Source organism: Colias croceus, chromosome 22 (genome assembly GCF_905220415.1).
Source record: "Colias croceus chromosome 22, ilColCroc2.1".
In the NCBI taxonomy this organism is placed as follows: domain Eukaryota; kingdom Metazoa; phylum Arthropoda; class Insecta; order Lepidoptera; family Pieridae; genus Colias; species Colias croceus.
The window spans coordinates 771724-791717 of NC_059558.1; the positions used below are offsets into that span (position 1 = coordinate 771724).

At 33.2% G+C, this 19994-nt stretch overlaps 1 protein-coding gene across 2 annotated transcripts in view; it reads right to left on the reverse strand.

Annotated features, from left to right (window-relative positions):
• The window catches only part of LOC123701803, a 72896-nt gene that overhangs the window by 26077 nt on the left and 26825 nt on the right, over positions 1-19994 (reverse strand). For both annotated transcript variants that reach the window (XM_045649365.1, XM_045649364.1), the window contains exons 2-3: positions 13799-13869; positions 13254-13511 (exon numbers count right to left, since the gene is read on the reverse strand). In XM_045649365.1, the coding sequence (XP_045505321.1) occupies positions 13254-13443 (190 nt within the window). In that variant the 5' untranslated portion in view covers positions 13444-13511; positions 13799-13869. The remainder of the gene's footprint in view (positions 1-13253; positions 13512-13798; positions 13870-19994) is intronic.

Genomic DNA, 19994 nt, shown 5'->3' on the forward strand with positions numbered 1-19994 from the left:
CTTAAACTTAAACTCTGTACGTGTATGTGTCGTGGTCATATCGTAGATTTGATCATTTCATGATATGAGTGGCCATTTCACGAAATGGTCGCATATCGTGAAATGGCCAACATAGTTTGATCAGATCGTTAAATCGTCAACGTTTCACGATTTGGTCATCCACATTTGGCCAGATCGTATAAAATATAAAGAGTCCATAAAATATTAAAAAAAATCAGAATAACTATATTCTAAAAACTTGTTTAATGTCATTTAAGTTAGTGCCGCGGCAACGGCCGGCGAATGCCAGAAGCGAATCGTTTTTGCAATAGAAAACAGTAAGGTTAGGTTAGGTTAGACTTTGATAAACAACGCACGAGCCGAGCGAGCAAAGCGAGCGTGCCGCGGCAGCGGCCGGCGAGTGCCAGAAGCGGATCGCTTTTTAAAAAACAAACAATTATAATAATATAGTAGTAGTTTCTTAAATTATTTTATTTAAGTCGCATTTTTTCTTAAATACATATAAGATATCCACATTTTCCATAGTACCTACTCGTACCTCTTCGTCGTAAATTCTTTGCTATGACTTTCTTCATAATATTGTTATTAAACGAATTATGAAGTTTTTAACTGCGAATAATTTAATTTTCGCCAGCGGCCGCCATCTTATCACATAAACACAGAGCTTGCAGCGCCTCTACCAACGATTAATGTAACTATTTTACGATATGATCAAATAATTTTGATCATTTCATGAAAAAACCGTGCGTTAATTGGCCATATCGTGAAACGATTTCTTATCATTGATCTGCCCAAACCACATCATGATGTGGCCAAACTAAATTGGCCATTTCACGATATGCGACCATTTCGTGAAATGGCCACTCATATCATGAAATGATCAAATCTACGATATGACTACGACATATGTAATGCTAAATTATATTTTTAATTTTATTACTAATTACCAGCCTGCAAGTTTTATTTTCCGACAAAATAATCTATGTCTACCTTTACCTTTATTAGATATATTATAAGTACTGTATAGGTTAATTAAACTAATACCTATAGCATAGTTAAACTGCGGTTTTTTTAACCGACTTCCAAAAAAAGAGGAGGTTATCAATTCGGCCGGTATATTTTTTTTTTATGTATGTACACCGATTACTCCGAGGTTTCTGAACCGATTTACGTGATTCTTTTTTTGTTCGATGCGGGATGGTGTCGAATTGGTCCCATAAAAATTTTATTCGGATAGGCCCAGTAGTTTTTATTTTATGAGCATTTTTGTCTGTAGGTATTTGTAAATTTTGCAAGTGCAAGTTTGAAGTCGGTTGTTTTTAACGCAGTTATCACTTGTTTTCACTTAGGTTCCTCTATTTTAACGTGCTTTTATTAATTTCTTAATGTCTTCATTTATGTATACTATTGAACAACAAAATACAATCCTTGATAATTGCTCTAACTGCTAACAAATGATATTAGTAATCCCGTCCGATTAGGGCCCTTCTGGCCTCCTCCACTCAAGCGACAGCCCAAGCCGAGGTTCGAGATCCCCGTGTCGGGGGGACGCCCTTGTGCATGTCGCTACCAGGGTGAACCTTCAGTTCGCCCCCGCGTCCGCGTTAAAATGTAGTAGCCCTTCTGGCTAACATTGAGAGACACCACAAAAAAAAAAGATATTAGTAAATTAATTACGTCAACTACTGTATTCCTTGGCGCAATTTTTGGCGGATTTTGGATCCGCTTTAATTTATCTTTTAGTCTATTAGAACTAAGACAGTAAAACAGCGGTTGAAATTGTATAAATCTATACTAATACTAATATATAAATTATTAATAATATTATAAAGCTGAAGAGTTTGTTTGTTTGTTTGAACGCGCTAATCTCGGGGACTACTGGTCCAACCGGATCGGAGCAATGCGGGTGAAACCGCGGGGCAGCTAGTAATAAATAAAATTAATGTACTTAATTGGTTCAGCAATCAGCATAGGTACAACATGATATCATATACATATTACTAAATAGACTATTACTACTTTAAAATATTAAACCGGTATATCCATATTTACATACATTGTTTTGATAAAATATTACATCATAACATACAAAATATTGCCATTATTCCATGACTACCAACCTACGATTGAAAGACACCTTATTATAGTGCTAATATAAGCGATTTATCTCAATCGTCTTACTCATTGCTTCCTCATGTATAACAAATAACAATACCAAACAGAAGGCTCTAATTGGCCGCTAGAGCCTTGACAGCTTCCGTTCAAAGATTATCTTCAATTTGGGTGCAAAGTTGTATGGGTTTAGAAAAACATGTAAATAGATGATCTAACTGGAGATTAAGATGTGGGTTATGTTTTTAGAGTTATAATTATGTATTTATTTGTAGTATTAACGTCTTGATAGACTTGGAAGATTCATCTTTATTTCTTCCTAATTGATATATAGCTCAATTTTATCTGTAACTTATTAAAAATAAGAAATTATTTAAAAGGCGAAGTAGTGCATAGTGTTTGTTTTTGTATTTAACTTTCTTCAATAGTTTGCGAAAGATTTTATTAAGCGATAACTGACGAAAAAAGAAACGCAATCGGTTCGCATTCCTTTTTCAATCAATTCTTTATTTATTATTCGAATTATTTAAAAAGTGAAAATCAAACAAACATAATTTTTTAGTGCATTGTAAACGTACATGTTCACAATTCACCAAAATCGTAATAATTTTCCGCTCACCTGTGATATAAACTGACAAACATAATGCTTAGACAATTTGTACATCTATTACATGTATTTACAACAAAATACTATGATTACAAAGCTCACGAAACGAACCAAGTTATAAAACATGTTTCAATTAAGTTGCAAGTAATTTGGCTTGATTGAAATGTACCCACGTGCCCTTGATTGAGTATAGTGCGAGAGCTAGAGGTTATATTTATTAAATCATGTGTGTCTATAAACAGATGTTGATTGATTCGCATACACAGAGTTTGAAGCACATACAATTTTAATAATTTATTGTGTGGCACATACCTACAGACTATATAATTCTGTTGAAGAAACATATATGACTATCCACAAAATAAGAGGTGTATCCGCAGTTAAGAAATTAATATTAATTATATTTAAATTTGCAATCAAATTTAAAGAAAGTTTATCGAAAATTCATATTCTATTAATCGAAAACGAAACAAGGCAGCGTGTAAAAACTAGTATGAAATCCTCATTTTAACATAACGTTCACAATGTGGGTGGAATGTTCATATTTCTTAAGATGTGTTAGACTAATTGCAAATAAATTGCATTTAATTATTATAACAGATAAGTTTTCCTCATTCATCAGTTTTTATAAGTATTTTATAAGATTTTACAAGTAGGAAGAAGAGATAAAATATACTTATAGTCAATTACTTTACATATGTAATGTGTGTATTGTCGTTTACAACCAGCTCCTTGGTAGAATGGTTAGCGCAAGAGCAAAGACTAGCGAAAACTCTTATCATATTATAAAAAATAAAATAAAGCAAAAACAACGACAAAACTATAAGCTTTTAATATTTAAAAATTCAAACAAATAAAAAACATCCAAAGATTTTAATAACAAAAACAAAACGCCCAATAAACATGCTCATATTTTTTACTTATGCATTTAAGCTTTACAACGAAATAAGCAACCACCTCTCATACTATTGTCAACTCAAGTTACCACCTACACGTTTTTTGTTCATTCATTGATATTTCGGCTGATGAATTTAACGGTATGTAAATATATTACTTACTCACCTTCGGATGGAGTTAATGGCTGCAGTCATGGGCGAATATATATTTATTTTAGTGAAATATACATAAGTAATATTATATTTAGTTGGTAAACTGCCTCTGAGCTAGTAGCTACTCAGGGTTACAGTTAAGTTTAAGCAGGAAAACACGAGAGTTCCAGACTAGTCGGGAGTGTTAGGCTGGTTGCAGAGCTTGACCGACCATCAGTGCGTACGTCAGTCGCGCTTGTCATATGTATGGAAATTCATAAAACCGTTCATAGCTAGACCGACCATACGCACGCGTATTGTCATGCGCATTAGTGCCATAGTCATACAATAATTGTTGATGCGTATCGTCAGGACCGACGCGGACGGTACGCACTGACGGTCGGTCAAGCTCTGCAACCAGCCTAAGATTTAATTTTTTATTTTATTGAAGTGAAACTTTATCGGGGTTGGAAAAAAATTTAGTGTAACATTTTTTCGTTACGCGTGACATTTTTCCGTTAATAATAATAATATTATCGGTCCCAGACTAGTCGGGAGTGTTAGATTTAATTTTTTATTTTATTGAATTGAAACTTCTTTATTGGAAAAAATTTAGTGTTACATTTTTTCAATTTTCGTTACGCGTGACATTTTTCCGTTACGCGCCATCTTTTTCTTATCCCTACCACGCGTGATTCGACGTATTTCTGTAATGAAAAATAAGGTCATAAAGAAGTTTCACTTCTTACGTGTGTACACTGTACACTAGTACACGCACACATTTTTCATGTGTAAGGTAGTGGCCCTAAATTCTGACCCGTGGACACAGGATATATTATATAGTAGAACAGTACCTACCACTACAATTCCTATGGAAGGAAGATAACATCGTCATGATGAAACAATTTTATGACATTGAAGAATTTATGACTGAAGAATTAGTGTAAACTGAATTGTGTGTGATATAATCGTGTAAAATGTAAATTATATTGTGTTCGTGTTATTGTGAAAATTGAATTGTGTGTACATTTAAATAATTAGACAAATTAACTTTCTATTTTAATATTTGGACACCCAATCGATTGGTAGAATGTATTAGCCACAAAACATTTAGCTTGCAAATAAATTAAATTTGAATTTGATAAAATTGAACAGCCATAATAAGATTTATCAATCTGTTAGATAGTTTTTTTGGCAGAGTAAAGGTATATGGATATTAAATCATTACAATAAGATTATTATTTATTTTCTCACGTCCTAAACTATTGTCTATGACCTTCAACTTTTAGGGTGATACTATACGAGCGGTTTTCCCGCCGCGGGAATCCGCTCGCCAAAGCTGCCGCAGACCATTAAACTACACGGGACGCGGTTTATCGCTGTTTTCTGTTCATTTGAACATCACGAGCGAGCGCCAAGGTCCCGCGCCGAATGATGTAACGTAGCGGGAAACCGCCCGTGTAGTTTAAAGCGCCGGTTATCAGCGGCGGTTTGACGCTGCATGCGGCGGTCGAATTTGTCCCACCTGTGAACCGCGACGGGAAACCGCGCAGTGTAGTATGCAGCATACAACTTTCATATTAAATTGTGACTAGTGCGGTTCAGAAGCGGATTCCTTCGGCGGGAAAACCGCTCGTAATCGTATAGTATCACCCTTAAATATAAATGATAGAGGATTTTTGTCTGTAACACAATCACTCGGAAACAATCGAACCAATTGCTGTGAAGTAGTTTATATAATAGAAATAATTCATTCAGGTTTCTCTTTGTAGTGAATGAAAATCTAAAGTTAATATTGAAATGAAGCAATTGTGCAACTAGACACACCCGTATAAATTGAATGTAGAAATAGTTTCTTTAATTTTAAATTGATCTTAAACGAAAAAGTACGTGACTTTTACTGTATAAAGTCAGTTTGACATTTCAAATGAGAAGGAAGTGAAGCAAAACAACTCGTAAAATAATAGTAACACTACATACCTAATATAAAACAAAGTCGTTTTCTGTATCCCTATGTCCCTATGTACGCTTAAGTCTTTGAAACTACGCAACGGATTTTGATGCGTTTTTTCTCAATTGATAGAGTTATTCAAGAGGAAGGTTTTAGTAGGTATACAATTTGAGGTTTAAGACAAAGCGGGCGAAGCCGCGGGCGGAAAGTTAGTACTGTATAAAGTCAATTTGATATTTCAAATTAGAAGGAAGGAAGTGAAGCAAAACATGGAGTTTCTTGCCAATTCTTCTCCATAGATATTGCTTTCCGAATCGGTGGTAAATGATAAAAATATGTATTAACGTTTTTAAAGTGCTTCTCGAAGAAGTCTAATTGAATAAATAAATGTTTGAGTTTGAGTTTTTGAGTTTGAACAAAGCTCGTAAAATCTATACTAATAATATAATAAAGCTTGTTTGAACGCGCTAATCTCAGGAACTACTGGTCCGATTTGAAAAAAATGTGTTAGATAGCTCATTTATCGAGGAAGGCTATAGGCTATATATCATCACGCTAAGACCAACAGGAGCGAAGCAATGCGGGTAAAACCGCGGAGCACAGCTAGAAATATATATGAGTTTATAAATAGTTATCTATTCGGAATACTTATTTCGACGACTTGTAAAAACAGAAAACTCTGCTTATGTCATCAATGTAAGTACAGAATCCGCATTCAAATGTGAAATTAATGATAAATAGAGTTTTATTAGATCGGATAAACATTTAGATAACGGAGACTTGGCAAGTTGTGTGGAAATTTGATTCGTTTTTAATTGTACCTTGGGTAAATATTAAATATGTTTGCCTTAGAAACCTTGTTTTTGTAAAAAAAAAAAAAATGGAGGATATATCGGTATAAGCTTAAAAATGTTTTAGTTAAGTTATGAATCTGGAAATTTGCATAAACATAAAGCCCTAAGAATGATAATTATTAACAAAAAAATAATATTTCAACTTGAATATCTATAACCTAAAATTAAATCAAACAGCTGACTGTGATGTGGAATAATTTCTGAATTGAACTTTCAGTACATTTATACAACCTTTGTTTTTCTGCCTATAAACAAAGACATCGTCTGGAACAATAGCATAAAACACTACTTAATAAATAAAAGTCAATCAAACCAAACACCGGTCACTAAATTTATCCCGTGCTTTCGAAAGACTCGACCATAAAAGTATTACTCGAACAGGTCAATGTCGATCCTTTATTGGTCCGCAGCGAATATATCGTCATCGAATACCTTTTTAAGGCATGCCTGAGATGCGTCAGATTGAAATCAACCGCCCCCACACACAAAGACGTGTGGACCGCCGCAGGGTAATGCTCTTGGACCAATTCTATTTAACTTATTCATTCACGATGCGTCCTTTCATTATTAAAATTTTAACATCTATTAACACGTATTGCGTTATCTAAATTAGATTTATTTTACATTTATCTGGGTTACGCTTGATTTGATTAATGGTTTTAGATACTACGGTTTTTAAATTATAGTTACGCAAGGTTGCTAACATGATTATAATGCATTTAGGAGATACATTTTACAAATAGATAAAAAATTCAAATATTTATCGAATGGAATATTGATTGTATATTAATTATAACATTTTAAAGCCACAACTAAAACTGTCATGTTTATTACACATTTTACTTGTAGTGGGATTAAAACTCACCTCTGTATCAAAGGTCAAGGTTGTTAAGAATTAATGTGATAGGGTATATACATATAGATTTTGTATCTATTTCTATATACTATAATCACTACATAGTATAAAACAAAGTCGCTTTCTCTGTCCCTATGTCCATTTGTATGCTTAAATCTTTAAAACTACGCAACGGATTTTGAATTGTTTTTTTTTAATAGATAGAGTGATTCAAGAGGAAGGTTTTAGTATATAATTTATTAGGTTAGACAAAGCGGGCGAAGCCGCGGGCGGTAACCTAGTTAAATATATAAGTATAAGTATACTAATTTTATATTTATAACACGCTTCATTGACGTTGAACTCAGATGCTCTTTGTCTCGAAACCTATTACGAGGAATATTGGTATGTATGTATTTAACATAAAGACCGCAGCCTAAAAGGTTTATTATTATAGAAATAAGAAATATTTCATTATAAGAGGATTAACATAAATAGAAACTGATTAATTAGACTACCTTATTGGTCAAGTTGTTATTAGATTGCGGCGTCATTATCGTGGGTTGGATTCTTGGAAGAAAAAATCTAAACATATATTTTGTATATATACGTTTTTTTATGTGTAAAGTTTATTGAAATGTTGAATCACTTTAGAACTAATCTATACTAATATTATAAAGCTGAAGATTTTGTTTGAACGCGCTAATCTCAGGAACTACTGGACCGATTTAAAAAAAATATTTTTGCCTATTTATAGCCCATTTTTCGAGGTAGGCTGGCTATATTATATCATCACGCTAAGACCAATAGAAGCGGAGCAATGCGGGTAGAGACGCAGAGCACAGCTAGTAAAAGGTAAAAACGATAGCTTAAACTAGGTACTTATCTTTCCTTGTAGCTTTTATATACTACAAAAAATTCGTATTACAATGCAAATTGGTCGAATGTATGTTTCATCGTGATATATGCAGCGGAACGCGAATGATAAGAAAATGTAAAACACAGTCTTAACCTAGTTTAAACAAATTTATCTTTTCCTTCAATGGTCAGCTACCACGACAAGTTAAACTTATTCTCTTTTTCATTCACAGTTAAAAAGGTTTAACCAACAAATGCAAATTTAAAAAACTCGTGTTTATGATAAACATTCTATGAGCAACAATTGATCAACATTGTTGCTGAGAACTGTTGCCAGTAACACAATAATAGCAACTTTTAAATAATTAAGTACAATAAATAGATTAGATAATAAATAAATATTCCAGGACAATTTTCAAACACGGCACGATCGGATCCCATTCTAAGCTTTCGCTTGTGTTATGGAAACCTGTCTCATAAACATAGATATATAATTTTTAATATATTATGTATATACTTATAACGATAATTAACACCCAGACACAGAGCAAACATCGATGGTCACATAAATATTTGCCCTGGGCGGGAATCGAACCCACAACCACTGACCAACCAACCGGTCAGTATAGGTTTTACAATTTTCATTGATTACAGAAGTACAGTACAGACGAGTACAGAAGTTCCAAAATAACAAGAGAGAAGCCGGGACAACAAGCTAGTATATCTTTACTAATATTATAACGCTGAAGAGTTTGTTTGAACGCGCTAATCTCAGGAACTGGTCCGGTTTAAAAAAAATATTTCTGTGTTAGATAGCCCATTTATCGAGGTGGATATATATCGTCTCGCTAAGACCAACAGGAGCGGAGCACTGCGGGTAAAACCGCGGAGCACAGCTAGTCTACAGATATAGATACAGCCAAACTTATGAAACCATTTCACAAGACTATCACTCGTACGGTTGCTAAACGTATTTACTGAGATGTAGTAAATTGTCGAGCCGTTCTTATGTAATGGTGTCGCAAAAAGTATCGATAGCGTATTATGTTAAATTTGCGAATTGGAATGTTTATAGGCCGTTTTATTTAAATACAAATAGTGAAGCGAATGGTTTTAGTTTTATCTATACTAATATTATAAAGAGGAAAGGTTTATAATCTAATATATAAAAATCAATGCCACTTTTCGTTGTAATTCCATAACTCGAGAACGGCTGAACCGATTTCGATAATTCTTTTTTTATTATATTCCTTGAAGTACGAGGATGGTTCTTATGTAGAGAAAACGTTAATATGTACCACGGGCGAAGCCGGGGCGGACCGCTAGTTATGTATGTATGTATGGTTTTCACGCGTAAACTACTGGACTGATTTTGATGAAATTTGACACAGACAATCTTTAGACCCTGAGAAAGAACATAGGCTACCTTTTATTGCGAAATATGTACCACGGGCGAAGCCGGGGCGGACCGCTAGTTATTATTAATTAGGTAGTTACAAACATTATTATTAGTATAAGTCTTCAGTTATTTCGAGAATAATTTATTCATCCCATGAAAAGTCTGGTTTTACAAAATGTAAAGAAAATAAGCCTTTGTATTTTTCCAAGACAAGGAAATAAATACTACGATAATATTATAAAGCTGAAGAGTTTGTTTGTTTGAACGCGCTAATCACAGGAACTACTGGTCCGATTTGAAAATTTCTTTCGGTGTTAGATAGCTTATTTATCGAGGAAGGCTATAGGCTATATATCATCACGCTAAGACCACCAGGAAAGGAGCAATGCGGGTGAAACCGCGGGGAACAGCTAGTACTAAGATAAATCTTCCATACTCGTCTATTGTATGCATAAATCGCAGGATTTTCATAATTTACTGTGTAATCAACACTTTAAGCGGTCTTTATCTATCACTAAGTTACACGCAAAACTGTTTAGCCATTTTCGTCACAGCTCTACCAGACTTTCACAAATGTAGGAAGTTTCAGTGATAACGAGCAGTTATAATGCGATACCTAATTTGGTCAAATGGTTGAAATTATCGCAAACTGAATCAGGTTGTGTCCAGCGTATTAGGGTTCCGTGGTTGAAAAAATAAAGGTAAAATAAAAATATAATCTATATAACTCAGGGTTGTAGCTTCGTATTAGTGAAAGAATTTTTAAATCTGACTGACCGGTTGGCTTAGTTGGTAGTGACCCTGCCTTCCAAGCCAGAGGTCGTGGGTTCGATTCCCTTATTTCACACTCAGGGCAAATATTTGTTTGATGAACATATATGATATATGTTTGCTCTGTGTTTGGGTGTTAATCTATGTATGTATTTATTTAAAATTATATATGTATTTTATTAGCCATCTAGTTTCCATAAGACAAGCGAAAGCTTAGTATGGGATCAGATCGTGCCGTGTGTGAAAATTGTCCTGAAAAAAAAAAAGAAAAAAATTCAATCTATCCTGTTTGTAATATTAGTGTAGATATATCGAAAACATCTAAAATATTGACAAAGGCTCAACTCCAAATGATAAATTTCCATCGTAGTTGCGTTTTAAAATTATTTTGACACATATCACACACACAAGTGCGAAAAATAGGCATTATAAGCTACAAAAATCTTTTAACTCTATCGCTAAAACAATTTAATTACTAACAAATATATTTTACATGCCGACACACGCTTGACCGTTTTTTATGGCTACTGTCGGCAACATTGCGGCACGTATCCGATAAAGCCGTAAAAAATCACATTGGACTATCAGTGAGATCATTATGAACGGTAACTGAGAAGGAATGTCTCGTTGCTACTAAATGTGGAAATCGCATCATTATTTGGTCAGCGGTTTTGTGGTAAAATGTATGCGAGTAAAATCGATAACATCAAAATATGTTAATGGAGTGTTTTAATTAAATAATTCAGTTACATGTATACAAATAATTATACAGACAGATTTTTTTCTTTCTTATACATATATGCGAAAGTTTTATGATACTAAAGCTTTCCGCCCGCGGCTTCGCCCACTTATTAAAAGGAGATTACGCATAGAAAAACCACCGATTTTGAAACATTCTTCATTGGTGTCGCTCCTGTTGGTCTTAGCGTGGTTATAACAGGCCTATAGCGCCTATAGCCTTCCTCGATAAATAGGCTATCTGACAGCGAAAGAATTTTTCAAATCGGACCAGTAGTTCCTGAGATTAGCGCCTTCAAACGAACAAATTCTTCAGCTTTACAAAATTATAGTAAAAAATAATAGCTTAGTATAGATAAAACAGATTTAAAATATTTTCAATATTTACGGATATTTTAAACATTTTATATCAAACGTGGTCACGGGCAAATTATCTAATAGTCTTTTAAATCTTTATTTTTACAATTCGTGAAATCAAACAATAAAATGAATATAATTCTCGTCTATTTTTCGAGTTTAAAGTCCAATTTTCAGTTCGTTCATGCGAAACTAATAACCGTATAGTTAACCTTGACTCTTCAGGAATCTGTCGTTATATAACCTGTGTCCTATGATACTATAGGTATAAACGTTTTAAGATACTATTTTAAATATTTTATTTAACAAATTTCCTTCAAATCGTCAGAACTAATAAAAGTTTAAACGGGATCACATGGCAGACGCACCAGCATTAAAAAAAGCATTATAAAAATCGGTTCACCCAGTCAAAACTTCTGAGATAAAAACGCAAAAAAATGCAATCGAACTAAGAACCTCCTACTTTTTTTTAAGTCAGTTAAAAAGCACTGAAACGTACTGCGAATGGTTTCCTTTCTTACGCTATTTGTTATAGCTTGAAGCGATTTTTTCTTGTTAACCAAAGAAAAGGAAAGCTCCAAAGTAGTAGGTAACTTATAATTTCTTTATCAACTCCTTTCTCCTCTTTTCTTTTCATCTCCTTAAGAAATGAACCAATTTGTTTCACTATGTTACAGCTATTTATCCTGTTACAACTTACACTGGATCGAATGTTTATCGAAGCTGACAAAAACATGTGTATCTTTTTGCATGCATTAATTGAATCGTGATCATTCTGACCCCGATTTTTTCACAATCAATAATTAAACGGATCTTAGCTTTAATAGATTTATTTGTTGATAATAGATACGGATGCATTTTTGGTAGTTTACTTATATAAAAGGTGTATTTATTAAGGTTAAGGAGCTGCCACATTTTATACATAAATTATAAGTTATAAATTATAATAATAAAAATATTAAATAGTCAAAAAAGTAATATAGGTACATATCGAATAACCGGTATCTAATCAAAGTAAAATGTAACATACCGGTATTTCACAATACCGTTATTAATACCGATCTTAAATACGGATGTTACGTAGTGACCTTTGCTCGTTATATTCAGTTCATTATTTAAAAATGTTAAATGTTTATTAATACTATATGTATACGAAGATTATTTTTATATATACATATCTACAAGTAAAAGGAACAAACGACACAGAAACACACACATGCAAACTTTACAGAAAGCTTGTAAATATTGATTAGCTTTGTCAATAGGGTAAATACTACAGAACAGTGATAGTAAGTCCTTTCATTAGTAGAGACGAGGCTTTGTTAAACTGACAGCAACTATTGGATTCAAATTAACTTAAAATTGGCTTAAGATTACAAATTCATATAAATATGAGACATGGCAAGAATTTGCCTTTGAGACTTTATGTTTTTCAATATAAGGTTAAAATTAATTGATAATAATCCGTTTGATGCTTCATTCTTTCACACAAATGTAAATTACTGTTAGTCAATACTTTCAAGGTTTATTTTTACCGTGAAATCTAATTAAATTCTACTCAAGCGATTTCAAAATTGTACGGATAACTATGTAGTATGTACATAAAAGTACAGTTACATAGCTTTGAATGTATATAAATCTTACTAAATGAAATAAAAATGGCATAAATAGCTGTCTGCCTAACAAAGCCTGAATTAGTCGTATTAAATATTAGCGACAGTCCCGATATTCAGAGGAACTCACCGAATCTTTTAACGTGTACGTCTCTATTAAATGACACTGTTCGTTTGCCCTCTTTAGGCTCCTTCGTTTCGGTACTATTACCGGTTTTCGTTTCGGTATTCGCACCGGTATTGGTATCGGTATCTTTCTCGGTTTTTGCTACCTCATCGCCGTGTTGGGCGTCTGCCTTAGTACTAGTTTCATTGGTCATTGAGTACAGAGGTACCTTTATTTGGTACCTCGTTGGCTATTTGTCTCGTAGCATCAGTATTTTTTTATCTGCAAAAGTGTTGTTCTAGTCGTTATTTAAGCTAATTGTTACGGTTTTATACATACTCTACAACACTATGGATTAGGTACTGTTTGCAAAAAAATCATACGTTAATGCTATTTTATTTCAGTATAAGCTGAAAAATAGATAAAACCTCCCAAATTTTGTAGGTGAAGAAAATAACAATACCTTTTGTATTAATATTATTGTTTTTTCATTGTATTCCCAATTTTAATTAACGATGTAATAAAGGATAGAAATCTATTAATAAAATCAAAAAGGTATTTTAACTCACCTATGTATTTTAAGATGCGATAACATGACTATTGCTGTCTCCGTCATACACTACGTATCTTGCATCATCACCTGAAACAAAACATATTTATGTAAACTTTAGAATATTAACAAATCTAGAATATTAGATAATAAATGTAATGTATTATGATTTAATACATTACATATAGGATAGATTTTATCCCGGAAATCCCACGGGAACGGGAACGGGTTTTTCTTTGAAAACGCGGGCGGAAAGCTAAGTTCATAATGTTAATAACAATAGAGACACGCCATAGCAAACCACCTCTTTAAAATTGCAACAATATAACATAATATTACGTCAAATCCATAACCCCACTTTGTACAGTCGGATAAAATAAACAGCTGATTACAAACACGGTCCCAGTAATGTGGTCAATCGGTCAGACGTTACATCAATCTTGATGTAGTAACTAAATGCGTGCTTTAATGCAATCCGAGAAAAAATTAGCATTCCACTAGTTTTACTAACATCTATCTAGTTAAGACAGACTATTCTAAATAGTTAGAATAGTACCTACATATTTTAAAACCTCAAAACTTTTTTATTCGTGTAAATTTTTAAATGTATAACTATTTTAATGTTTCTTAACTAGGTACCCAGTACCTACCTCTTATTTGTAGTCCCTTGTACGGTTTGTACCTGGATGAATCGAAAACAAACTACACAATGAAGTAGGTATTCAAGAGACAGGAACTTACTTTTTGCCTACAATACAGTAAAACATAGACTTTTCTAAATATATTCAGATTATTGGTTAATCTACTGTTAGGCCGGTTGCAGAGCTTCACCGACCATGTGCGTATATGTATGGAAATACGCGTGCGTATGGTCGGTCTAGCTATGAACGGTTTTATGAATGTCCATACATATTATGACAAGCGCGACTGACGTACGCACTGATGGTCGGTGAAGCTCTGCAACAGAATTACACATTATTAGTTATTCTTATATTATTCACTATAATTTCCATAAATGGTATAATAATGTACAGTATAGAAATCCTTAAATACCGACAAATAGTTCGATGAAATCCGCATTATAAAACAGTTTTTCCTTAATTCCCAATATATTAGTTTTTTCTTTTATGGATACGAGTATTATAAATTCGGAAGGCTTAACAAAATGTTTTTCGTTCTTTTACGGAATGTCTAGGAAACCGATTTTCAAGAAAAATTTAATCGACTCATCAACTACATAATATGTATTATATACAGTGATATAAGAAGTCTTATAAGTTCTTGAGGAGACAACGTAACACAAACGAATTGATATAACATTATTTTGTGTGTGCTCGTACGTGTGTTATTTCGACGCAAAGCTACATATAGGCTATAGTAAAATAACTAACGCCTCCATTATAATGATGCAATAAAAATTAAAATATCACCAAGGCTCAAAAATCATTACAAAAGCGTATGTAATAATGCGAAATACTTGAGTTTCCTTAAACGCTGCTTAGTAGGCAGATGTGGGAAGTGCCAAGGCGCCGACGGCCTTAAAGCTCTTCGCGTTACATGTTTGCCTGGTACTTTTGAATGAAATTTCTTATCAATAAATATATTTATTTTATTTCTATTTATTGAAGTGAAACTTCGTCATGGCAATGCCGTAACGTCATGGAGTAAGGCGACGATTCTGGTATATTTGGATCTTGCAAAAGAAGTTTCACTTCTGACACGTGTGTTCGGCACACGCTCTTTTAGGTAAACGCGGTTGTTAGGCATTGCAACCCTGTTATACCAGCCTATCTTACAAAAATACTCAGTATTTCTAGGAAATTACTGATCGTCCAGAACTCTCAAGTACAGCTGTAGATAAGTGTAGTAGTAACTAGTAAGTAAGTAGTAAATAATTGATTTTTGGACCAGAATTTAATAGTAATTTACTAGAAACACTGGAAATTCTTAGACTGGTATACAGGATTCTGGATTAGACCTCGGCCTTCATTGAATCTTTTGCTTGTAGACTTGACTTTCTGGCAAAAATTATTAGTTTTTTTTTCACTATTTGACAAAGTGATGGAAAACATAACGAGGATGTTGAATAAAAGACCTATTATGAACTTGTGCAAATTTATCGTATTTTAGATTATAACTGCAGAAAAACAGCTGATATGAATTGAGTATAGATTGAGTGCCAATTTTTGCGAACACAAAACTTTTGCGGCAGTGGCAATGCAAGGAAATAATATTGAAGTCATTTAACGAATTCTTTATTATAAGTAAATTTATTGATGACTTCACTTTACAACCAATGTCGATGAATGAATTTTAATAACAGAGAAACACGTATATGTAGTTGACATTGCTAAACCCACGGAAAGACGAAAATGGCTGTGCAAGGTAAGTTATAGGCCTTCGGAAAAGGTCAAGTGAGGATTTGCAGCCCTTTTCAATAATTTAAGATGAACGTAAAATTGGTCCGTCCGTCTGACCTGTTTGGTGGCTAGAAACTAATGAATTTTTTATAATGGCAATAAACATGCTCTTCATAACATGAAAAATATAGTAGGGCAAGCGATGGTCAAATGCCTATGCCAAACCTAACCTAACCCTAAGGCCTAATTAAAAATTAATAATACCAAATTTCGTGTTTTCGTTATTATTAACGATCACAACGCATGCGGCACGGACCACTGTAGTGCTATTGTGGCCATAACATGACTGTGACAAATAAATAATTATTTATTCGACCGATTAAGGAAAAGGGCACTACAGTTCAACATTTAAAAAATAAAGAAAGGAAATCCTTCAGAGTAATAAAATTAACATAGTAGAATCAATACTTAATTTGTAAACCAAATAAATGATTACGCTATCTGAAAATATTTTGTTTTAGTTTTTTAAACTATAACATAATAATTTGATATTGAACCTAGATCAATCTAACAAAAAAAACGATATGTTTGTTTTATAACCGTGAACGTTATTACCTAGGTATGTATATCTACATAGAACGGTCAAGGCAAACATAATTGATTTCTAGCAACTAATTATATCAAACTAGCTTGTACCTTCGGCTCTGTTCTTGGGAATATAGAATTTCTGCAGTCAAATTCTTGGAACAGAATCATCTAGGATTTATTTATATGTATTGCGTTTCGCTTAGAACATATTTTTCTTTGATTAATCTTATCTCTATATCTTATATCTATACTTACTACATCTATCATCACTACATAGTATAAAACAAAGTCGCTTTCTCTGTCCCTATGTCCCTTTGTATGCTTAAATCTTTAAAACTACGCAACGGATTTTGATGCGGTTTTTTTTAATAGATACAGTGATTCAAGAGGAAGGTTTTAGTATATAATTTATTAGGTTTTAGACAAAGCGGTCGAAGCCGCGGGCGGAAAGCTAATATATTATACCTAAAGCTGAAGAGTGTTTTTATTTGTTTGAACGCGCTAATCTCAGAAACTACTGGTCCATTATAGAAAGAAAGAAAGAAAGAAAATAATATGAGTAATTCTTTGGCTGTTAGATAGCCCATTTATCAAGGAAGCCTTTAGGCTATATATCATCACGCTAAGACCATCATTAGAAACTGTGGGGCGCAGCTTGTTAAAAATAAAGTCGTGTGTCGAAGCTAATATTTCATAATTATCTATGCATCTACAAATTGTTTAATTTTTATTTACATTACATTTTAACTTACAATAAACGCCTTGACTGCTGACCCACATTCACTTTTAATTACTCAGCTATTAAAATAAAGTGGCACAAACAAACAAATCGATTTTAACTGTATATAATTGTTCTATTTACGAGGTTTAGGTAATATATTGCTTTATCATATACAAATGCTGTGTAAAAAATGGTATGTATTGAAAAAATAGTATCTACCTATCAAAGCAATTATATCTGTACGTATGTCTGTTCCCATCTCAAAAACGTTAAGATCGATATTGAAGTGACTTTTTCTTTCATTTTAAATCGCAGACTAGGCTATTTTTATTCGGGAAAAATTATTATAAAGCTGAAGAGTTTGTTTGTATGTTTGTTTGTTTTAACGCACTTATTTGATTAGAAAAATTATTTCAGTGTTAGATAGCCCATTTATCGAGGAAGGCTATAGGCTATAATATCATCACGCTAAGACCAACAAGAGCGGAGCCACGCGGTTGAAACCGCGCGGCACAGCTAGTTATAAATATTTTCAGACATAACAAACACAATATTAAATACTAGCTTTTCGCCCGCATCTTCACCCGCGTTTTCAAAGGAAAACCCGCATAGTTCCCGTTCCCGTGGGATTTCCGGGATAAAACCTATCCTATGTGTTAATCCAAGTTACCCTCTATATGTGTGCTAAATTTAATTATAATCGGTTCAGTAGTTTATGCGTGAAAACCATACATACATACATACATACAAACCTTTCCTCTTTATGATATTAGTATAGGTAGATAAACTTCTTAGAATTCGATTGTAACAGATTAGCAACGTTGTTTTTTATCTTTTATGAATCAAACGACATTTAGCTGAGAGGGGTTATGGGTTTTTCGATTCATTAACCTTCAGGCACCTTCAGGGTTTTATTGATAATCTAAATTAAACATCAAATCAATGTCAGATTTCATATTAATTACCTATTAACATTTTAAAAGTAGGTATATTTATATGCCTTGTCGTCGTATAAGTAGGCTCGATCGCGTATTGCTAAGTCGAGAATTCATAAATCTATAATAATAAAAATGAATCCCAAAATGTGTTGGTAAGCGCATAACTTCAGAACGGCTTAGCCGATTTTGTAAATTCTTTTTTTATAATATTCCTTGAAGTTCGAGGATGGTTCTTATGTAGAGAAAACGTGAATATGTACCACGGGCGAAGTCGGGGCGGACCGTTAGTATAAAATATTTATATTAATAATTAAGTAAGAATAAGAATTTGGACAAATACAGTAGGTAGTTCTAGTGTAAAAAAGCACCAGATAATCTTTCGGATAAATAGACTGATTTAAAATTAGTCGGTTCTTATAATATGTATATATATGTAATATATATATATATATATGTGTATATGTTTACTTTAGTTGTAGGAAGTAAACAGATGTAAAACAAATGTGTATCATTTTTTTAAATACCTACATAAAATCAAAAACATTTCTGTAGGTATAGAGCACACAGGGGGTCGCGGAAGAATTCTAATCAATACCCACGGCCTCAACGGAACACAGTGGGGTTTTAGTCGGTAAGAATCCGACATAACCCACGGTTCCTTCCCCGGGGGCCGTGGGTATTTTTGGAAGATTTCCCCACTATAAAAAATAAAAAAATAAATAAAAAAAGGTATAGAGCACACACATAATTGATATATAATAAAGATTTTGTTATACCTACCCATAAAATATCGATAACAATGTTTTATTACAATAATTTTAGTGCAATGTATCGAAATATAACCGAGTTATAATACATATATCGAAATTGTAAAATGGACAGTTTATGTAACTATGCAACCGGTCCACCGTGTCCTTTGCGACGCTTCCTGCCTACAGCCAGTTGTGACCAAACTTTGACACAGATATATAAAATTTAGTAAATATGTACATCGTTCACCATCATGTACGTTACACGGACAATTAAATCCATTAATCTTCTTTTAGAAGCTTTTAAATCGTCATGAAAATATTCTCGACAGATTAATGTGTTTTATACCACACGCGAAACCGGGCTAAGCCGCTAATATAAATTGAAAAAAGAGAATAAAGAAAAATTTTAATTTTTACCGATTAAGTTGTTCCAAAAGTTGACAACACCTGCCATAACAAAGTAGTGGAGCAGCTTTTAAAGGTTGCCATCGTAAATAATTTTTAGTGCTTTTGTTTAAGGACACATGCAAATAATGCATCAACATTCCTCTGTGAAGTTCCGTGTCCCCGTATGGGGTATGGAGAATGGAGATATCCCCATGTGATGCGCAGAGCCCGTGGTACTCAAGTAGTACCCGGTAAAGTAACCTAAATGCTAATCGAGATAATCTATCTAGGTATAATTTCACGCAGATCCGATTACCTATCAGTTTTGCGTTAAAAAGTAAAAACACAATATTATGTATTCATACATTCTTACAAACATTCGCTTTTATCACATATAATGGATATGTCATAAAATTAATCGACATCGCACGCATACGATGCATGAAAACGCAAAACATAAGCACTTTGG